At 43.8% G+C, this 8,817-nt stretch overlaps 1 protein-coding gene across 1 annotated transcript in view; it reads right to left on the reverse strand.

The window, feature by feature from the left end:
- Positions 1-8,482, reverse strand: part of PLET1 (placenta expressed transcript 1) — a 17,812-nt gene extending 9,330 nt beyond the window's left edge. Inside the window, exons 1-2 of the mRNA XM_006890866.1 lie at positions 8,299-8,482; positions 2,006-2,216 (exon numbers count right to left, since the gene is read on the reverse strand). Of these exons, the coding sequence (XP_006890928.1) occupies positions 2,006-2,216; positions 8,299-8,482 (395 nt within the window). The remainder of the gene's footprint in view (positions 1-2,005; positions 2,217-8,298) is intronic.
- Between the last annotated feature and the right edge of the window lie 335 nt (positions 8,483-8,817).

Below are 8,817 nucleotides of genomic sequence, written 5' to 3' on the forward strand. Positions count from 1 at the left end.
TTCCCAACTTTTGCATTCCAGTCACCCATTATTATCAATGCATCTTGATTACATGTTCGATTTATCTCCGACTGTAAAAGTTGGTAGAAACCATCTGTTTCTTCTTCTTTGGCTCTGGTTGTGAGCCTATTAATGTCCTTTGAGTAACCTGACCAGCTTCATTTGTTGTTACTGTGTCAGAGAATTCTCTATTATATCAGTGCCTACTCACACACTCATCGTCTAACTGATGCAAGTATATTATCTGCCAGTCGCTGTGTGTGGTCCTGAGAGGACAGTGGCTCTGTGGGGAGCACTTAGAGTCTCCTCCATAAGAAGAGTTGCAAGTGAACAATCAGTGAACTAATTAATCACAATTTTGATATGTGCTCTGAAGTAGTAACAGAAATTATTGTTTTGTGTGGCTGAGTCAGAATTGACCCAGCTGACCCCACCGTGGGTTTTCAGAGGCTGTGAATCACATTGGAGAAAACGGTTTCTCTTTCTCCCACAAAGCAGCTGGTGGATTCAAACTGCTTGCTTCTGGGTTGTCAGTCTAACTCCTTATCCATTGTGCCACTAGGTTCAGTGGAAGTTAAGATAGTGAGTAAAGGAGAGTTCTATCTTAGGCTGGGGCTTTAGGGCTTTCTTTCTTGAGGAAGCTATGTTTAATATTAGTAATTATTTCTTCGTAAGTCTTGTCTCCCATCGTGATTGGGTAAGCGCATGGGTGAGGATGTCTGCATGACTCTTTTTGTGTTCTATACACCCAGTAGAGTTCCTGGCAAAGGAGTTTCCCTTGCTTTGTGTGCCCACTAACACGTGGTGCTCCCTTACCCCTGGATCAGCTTCGCTAACCCTCGCCTTGTGTCTACGTTGCAAACAAGCAGACTGACCATATAGGTCTGCCTTATAGGGGATGCACTTGCTAGGAGACTGCATCGCCACTGTCAGTGGGAATGTGATGTTTTACTTACAGTTTGTCAATGTTTGATGTTTCACCTGTTGCTGCAAGGAATCACGAGGTGAGAAGAAAGCAGGCAGATTTTCCTCACCAGCCTTGGCTGGCTTTCAAGCGGGTGCTGTCTCTCCAACCTGGGGTGTAGTAGCTCCCTTTGGATTTTGTCGCTCTTTGTGTGTTAAAGTCTCCCCTCCTGGGTCTAGGCCCAGGTTGTGGGAGGAGAGGGCAGAATGCCTTACCATCCTCATCTTCATTGTCAGCACTGCCCACAAAGACAGTGGACGCAGCTTTACCGTCATACCTACCCTTTCAGTACAAAATGACAACCAGAAGCCTAAGTACCCCCCCACATTTGGCTTCTAAAATAAGCCAAATAGGAAATTCCTAGCTGGGAGGGAAGTTTATTGTTAAACTGTGCTGTGAGCGCTCAGGTGCCTCTTCAGCTCAGGCTCTGAGTGCATCCATTCTGTGTGACACCAGAGGGGCCTGTTTTAGTACACATCTGTTATATACTCTACGAGTAATTTCCAAAATCAATCTATTTTTTAAATAGTAGCTTTTGGTATGAGGACAGAGGATTTGAAACACATGAGAGGTCCAGTTCTTTCTGTCTGCATTGATCGTATTGATCGTTCCTTTTGGTGACTGTGTGTGTATATGTCTGTGTGTATGCTTGGGTGCGTATTTGTGTGTGAATGTGTTTGTATGCATTTTTTGTGCATGAGTATGTATGTTTTGTAAGTCTGTGATTATATGTATGCATGTGTGCGTATGTCTATGTTAATATGTGTATGCTTGTGTTTATTCATGTGTGTTTGCACATGTGTGAATGCATGTGCATGCATGTATGTATGTATGCGTGCACGTGTGTGTAGTTATGTCTCTCTGTGTGTGAAAACGCCTGGAGATAAAAGGTCTGATCAGGAATGGTGAGGCAGAAAAGGAAGTCTAGCCACCAACTACTGACTTTACTATGCTGTGTTCTTGAAGAGTGTCTTAAACCAGTGAAAATACAATATGGAATTTTAAAAACTCAAAGCAAATAATGTATAGACAGGTTCTTACTGTAGCTGGACTGTAGTTATGTTTAAGGAGTTAGGAGAGAGCCAGCTGGCCGTCAGGATTGTGTCCTTGAAGGTCTCTTTGCTGTAATTGCCGCTGCCCTGGCATCCCGGAACTCCTTGGCTGGTTTTTTGCCAATTGCCTACTAAGTTATTCATTTTGTCCAAAGCTCTCAGGACCACAAAAGTGACGTTGTAATCCACAGGAACTTTTACTAGAGGAAATGATAAAGGAAAAAAAATTAATCTTGTATAAAGTGAGAACAGGGATCTTGTTGTTGGTAGGTGCCATCAAGTCACCTACAACTCCTAGTGAGTGACCCTCTGAACGACAGCTTGCCACCTTGCCCTTTCCTACACGGTCCTCACAGTCCCTGCCACGCTTATGTCCATTGTTGCAGTCACTGTGTCAGAGAGAACTCTCACTCATTGCCGGCTCGCTGCAACTGCCTCCTAACTGACCACCCAGCGGGTTTTCAGAGGCTGTAAATCACACGAGAGAAGCTCGCCCATCTGCCTCCTTAGAGCAGCTGGTAGATTTGAATCACCTGGCGACCCACCTCCTTACCCACTAGGCCACCAAAGCACCTTGTAGAAAAGGGATGGTTGTGGAAGAAAAGTTAAGCATAAAAAGTGCAAGTTTCAAAATGGTCCTGGTTTTAAAAAAACAAAACAAAACAAAACAAAAACAAAAAACTGTAACAAGTCTAGAAGGAAATTGAAGATGCTAGTTGCAGCAAATAGATGTATAACAGAGTATTTGACTTTTCAGCAATCTTTACATGCACATTTCGGTGACATTAATTGTGTCTATCATGGTCATTAATTGTGTCTGTCAACTGTCACCCTTATTGGTTCCCATCTCCCTAACAGAAGCTCAATGCGTCATAAACACTGAATCCTTCTCTCCTCTCATGCCCTAAAGATTCAGAGCCAGTTCTACGGCAACTAGTAACAGCAACAACAACATTTACTCCCATATAAACTCTTTTTGTTTCTCCAGCTACCAGAAATTCCTTCAAAGCCTTCTTCACAAAGCAAAGAAGACCGCCCTGTAGCAGCACAAGGCATTTAGGACAACCCCAGAGGAAATTCGGCCTCTAACATTTAGGAGAGAGTAATTTTACCCCTGAGCTTCAGCTTCCTAATTGCTCATCATTTACTCAGCAAATATTTACTGAACACCTACTATGTGGCAGGAATAATTCTAACTTACTGAGGATAATGGCATTTTCCTTCATTATCTGGGAATCAGGATAAATGCCTACATGGAAAGGGGGAAAGTGAGAAAGCTGGGGAAAACCAAACCAAACCAAACCAAACCAAACCAAACCAAACCAAACCAAACCAAACCTAGGGCAGCAGAGGTTGGTACACAGGTGGGGTGAAGGAACAGGCCAGGCACAGTGAGGATCTGATAGAAGTGGTGCTAAAGGGCTTTGATCCATTGTAACTGATATCATAGAGCATAATGCATATGAATGATTAAATGAACACCAAAAAGATACCTGAGGGTACTAAAATGAAAACGTGAAGGTTTTAAAACATGGGATGGTGGTGTTATGTAACATCGAGTTGGACTCAACCGAGGCTGGCCCTGCAGTGGGTTTTCTGAGGCAGTTAATAACAGAAGAGGTTTCCCATCTCTCTCCTGCGGGGCAGCTAGTGGATTTGAACCACATACCCTTGCGTTGCCAGAGTGATTCCTTACCACCATAGTTGCTATCATGTTATTGTTTTTTAGCACAAAGCTTTTTCTCTGTTCTCTTAATTTGGGTTGGGTGTTTGTTTTTTTTTTTCCAGTCATCATCAGCTGACCTGGATTCCATGGGCCCTAACTTGCTCAGTGAGAACCTGCCTGACATTTGTCCTCAATTGTGTATAGGGTGATGTGGAAGATGACATGTGATGTGTCATCCAGATAGTCATCAAGTCAGCTCGCTCCGTCATGGAGATGCTGGTACCTCAACTTTCCCTCTTTGCCTCTGATTCAAGTTCTCCTGAGCCACTGTGGCTGCCTGAATCAGCCCAGTCTCTCCCCCAAGGCTACTTTGTCATGTGCTGTCACCAGACCAGATTCCCTCATCCAACATGACGTCTTGCAGGTCACACTTCCCAAAAAATTCCAAAATGTTTTCCTTTTTCTCTGGAGCACTTCCGTGTGTCTGCTTTTGTGTTTCTGCCAACTCCAATACCTGGGTCGTGAGTTTCATGGGCCTCCCGTAGCCTCACCCCACTTCGTGTTCTGTGCTTCCACTCTCAGGCTGTGGGATATTCCTCCTGTGCTGCTAACACATGCACGCCGTGTCCCTGCCTGGTGTCCCAGCCCTTAATTCCTCTCACTCTTACTCCTGGACAACCTTTCACTGCTGGACCGTTCTTTTTAGCTATAAGGTTAAGTACTATATTAGAGGCTCTTGTAAATACAGCAGTCTAAAGGCGTCACCTTACTACTGTAGTAAAGCTTTGACCTGAGTCTGGAATCCATGTTGGGTTTAAAAACCAGCCTCCTCTAACAGCTGTCCCTCTAATCTTGATGGTGACCTAAGCAGATACCCTAAGGGAGATATTCTGTTTTTTCTGAGGTCTGCAAAATAGACATCACAGCCTATTCCCCAAAGGCTATTAGACAATAATCAGACAGATTTAGGATGTGGAAAGCTCACAACTTGATGGCTCTTAATGCAGGACACTATTGAGGAATCTTTACAATGGACCTCCAGAAACAGATATTATTGAATAAGCAGTTTTTATAGCAGGTTACATTGACCATCCTGTCATAACTTGAAGAACACATATGTGTGCAATAATGTTCTTGTAACTAGTCATGTAATTTCACATCTGTGTTAACCAAAATACCTACTTCTAGATAGCCTATCCTTGACCTTCTGGTTGTCTTTTAGCTAAATCTAATTTTGTAACTTTTAATTTTGCTACAACTGTTTTCTTTGTTTTGGTTGGTAGAACAGCGATTTTCATTAATTTCATGAATTTTGGCATCTTTCCTGTCCTGGTCGTCTCTCCCTCAGGAAAGCTCTCTTGCTTTTACTTTAAGCAGTCTCTAGGGCTATTGCTCTGTGACAGTACTTTTTCATAGGCTGGCTTGGACTGTGCACTGTGGCTTCATCTGTGTCAGTATCTGGCCAGCCCAGTGCTGAACATGTGTTGTTACCTGCCATCGAGTCAGAACTGGCCCATAGATGAGCCTCCAGTGGGTTTTCAGAGGCTGTAAATCACCTCTGTACATAGGGAGGAGATTCCCCCCTTTTTCTCCAGTAGGGCAGCTGGTGGATTTGAACCCCATACCTTTGGATTGGAAGTGTAACTCCTTACCACTAATCCACTAGAGCTTGCATAGCACAGTCTTCTTGTAACTGCCATTAAGGGATTTCCCCAGTGATATTAAAAAAGTGCCAGGGAACTTATTCTAAGAAGACACTACCTAAGATGAGGACCTACCAAGCCATTTAACGATGACTTACCAATGTTAACATACCTGGAATAAAAAAACAAACAAACCAAAAACAAAAACAAAAGGAAAGCAAAATAAAAATAAAGAAGAATGACTGGCTGTGTGAGCTCTTACTTCTCAGCCTCTCTGGGTATGGCTGCTGACCTGCAATGACAATCTGCAAAGAAACCATGGTGGTCTGCTGTCTAGTCCCAGCTGTGAACCTGGCATGTCTGAGGGTATAGGATTTTGACCTTCAACTTAAATCATTGCCACAATAAGTCCACTTATCACAGTTGTGACATGAAACTTAGGAAAGGGCCTGGCACACAGTAGGCATTCAGTGGGCTTTGTCTTTTCCTTCCACTTCTCCTAGGCTCCACCTTAAGGTCTCTATAAGAGTTGTGATTTCCCTTATACTCCGGCATGTTCCCTGTCAAGGACTCTGGTGACACTCCCCCCGCCCCCCTGCCTCCTATATTCCTACTTTGAGAAGTTCCCAGACCTCTTACCTCCCCTTTTCCAGCATCAACACAGGTGTGACTCCCCACTCCATTCCAACAGCAAAGCTCCTCACCTCATTGTGTGCCATCTTAAGTTAGAGGCCTGTAATTCCTTTTTAAGTAGTCTCTCTGAACCCCATCTCCTTTCCCATCCACAAGGTCACTCCTGGTCCTCATCCTGAATTTTAGGATTCTTGTTCCTGTCCTGGCAGGACAAGGTCTATTCCCTGAGGGAGAGGGGCATATTTGGCTCCTTTATCACCAAAGCTCTCAATGCAGTTCCCGTGAGGAAAATGAAAGCATGATACGCCAGGGTAAGTGTGTGCAGACTGCCTATGGTGGTTCACCTGGCGACACTTAAAACCTTAGAAGATGCGTGTGGACAGTACCTGGCTTTCTCTACAAGATTTAGTTAAAGTTTGGGGGAGGTGGAATAGCAGTAGATAAGAAGAGGGGTTCTGAAGCAGAACAGCCTGGCTGAACAATGCTCATCAAGTTTTGACTTTGTTCCTTAAGTCCAAAGCTTAGCTGTGCTACTTACTGCATGCCCTTGGTTGAATGTCTCAACTTCCTGGACCTCAGGCTTTTCTTTTCTTTCTTTCTTTTTTTTTTTTTATCAGTAAAACTTGGGAAGATAATCGCATTTTCTTCTAGAACAGTGCCCAGGACATAGTAAGACATGTTAACTCATGACTATCATTGAAAAGTCTGTCTCATCACACTTGGAAAGGTGGAGGGTCAGCAGAGGAGGAGAAGGCCCTCAACGAGATGGACTGACACAGTGAGTGCAGTGGTGGGCGAGAGTAGGTCAGAGATGAAGGGGGTGGCAGAGGAGAAGGCAGAGTTCAGATCCATTGTTCAAGTTTGCAGTGAGTTGTGGTTGACTCAACAGCACCTAACCACAACAACCCTGTCGTGGTTCAGAGCAGGGTTTCTAGAGCAAGAAGGTCTGCATTCATTCATTTCCTGGCTCCACCATTAAAGTACCTCTATTATCTGAAAAGGGAGCAAGGGTAGCTTAGTGGTAAGGATTTGTGCTGCCAGCACAGGGTCTGTGGTTTGAATCGACCACCAGCTGCTCTGTGGGAGAAATATGAGCAATCAACTCCTGTGCAATTTGTGGCCTCTGAAAACCTGCTGGAGGGCCAGCTATGGGTCAGTTCTGACTCTATTGTACATGACAACAGCATGATATGAGAAAGTCATTTAGCACTTCTTGTTCAGTTTTCTCACTCAGAAATTGAAAATCATAACAAATTATTATGAGAATTAAATGTATTACTACATGTAAAACACCACATGCAATGTTTTTATTATGAAGCTAACCAGAAAGCACAGTCTTTGACTTGGAAGCTAGTTCATCCCAACAGGAATATTATAGCATTATTAGATACTTGTAAGAAGAACTCTGAATTTGCAATGAAAAGATCCACCTTCAGGTACCAGTTCTGCCACTTGCTAGAGTTGAGATCCTGACCAAGTTGTTACCTGTACTATGTTTCTGGTTCCTCATGTACAAGGGGGATCCCTGGTGACAGAGTGCATAATGTACTGGGCTGCTAACGCAAAGGCCAGTGTTTCGAACCCACCTTGGGCGAAAGATGGATGGTTTCCTCCCATAAAGATTTACAGCTTCGGAAGCATAAAGATGAGTTGCTTTGAGTCAGAATGGACCCAATCGCAGTAGGTAAGAGTATGACATAGCAATTTAACAACTCAACTCATTGTTGTTGGGTCAGAGCTGACTCATCCCTGATACTCTTACACAGAGAAATTGCCCATCTTTCTACTGGGAAGCAACTCGTGGATTTGAATCACATACCTTTGGGTTGGCAGCACAACACTTTAACCACTAGGCTACCAGGACTCCCTTAGCATAAGACATACACAAGGGAGTATGTAGCCTGCCTAGCTCACTGGCTATCCAGCCTCACACTGAATGTGAACAGAACATTCTGGAGTTGAGCAGTATGCAATCACCTAAGCAACCATTGTTTTATCAAGAGGTTGGGAAAATATGTCTTAATGAGATGCAATTACTATCGCTTTAAATACTAATGATGCCTGTGTTACTTCAGGAGGAAAACTTGCTCCAGATGTTCTTTAGCTGCAGCTCATTTAAGTTTTGCATTGGATTTTGTTGGCTCCTGAGACTCAGCTTTGCACAAGGACGTGTAGAAACTTATCCAAACACACTCCCACGTATTCCTACACGTTTTTTCTCTGCTCTCACCCCGCCACCTCTCATTAAACTAAAAAACAGGGATGGAAAGGTGTACTGTGAAATGCAGGTTAATTCTTTCCAGAGAACAAAGGACAGCAGAACGAATGGTTTATACTTACCAGTGTAGAGTTTGTTGCGTTGGTAGACTTCTGGATTAGTGTTGATGGGTGGGCCATTGATGGTGTTGTTGTTAGTGAAGAATGGACATCTGTCATTGGTACTTTGAGAGGTGGCAGAGGCAAGCAGCAGAGCCAAGCACAGAAACAGCCCTGGTGGCAGCCGGGTGGAGCTGAGGAGAGCCATGGTCTTGATCTGTCTGGGAAACTCCGGTACCAGGAAATGGAGTACACTGACTTCTCACCCTCCTATTTATACGTTGTGTGATCGGAGCTTGTTGGATGAGGTCAGACAGGCAAATCTCCCTCCCAACCTTCCCTACAAGGAACTGACTTATGGAAAGAATTTCAAGATTTTATCAGGAATGAAATCTCTTGCATCGATCATCAATTTCTGTTGTGCTCAAAAAGGAGCATATACTGATTATGGTTTTGTGGTGTATTTCACTGATCTCAGGATCTTATTTGAAGAAACCTGTGGAGAAAAGGAAAATACTTGTTGTTAAGTGGTGTCGAGTTAAG

The sequence above is a fragment of the Elephantulus edwardii genome, unplaced genomic scaffold (genome assembly GCF_000299155.1).
Source record: "Elephantulus edwardii isolate Elephantulus edwardi_28Jun2011 unplaced genomic scaffold, EleEdw1.0 scaffold00093, whole genome shotgun sequence".
NCBI lineage: Eukaryota > Metazoa > Chordata > Mammalia > Macroscelidea > Macroscelididae > Elephantulus > Elephantulus edwardii.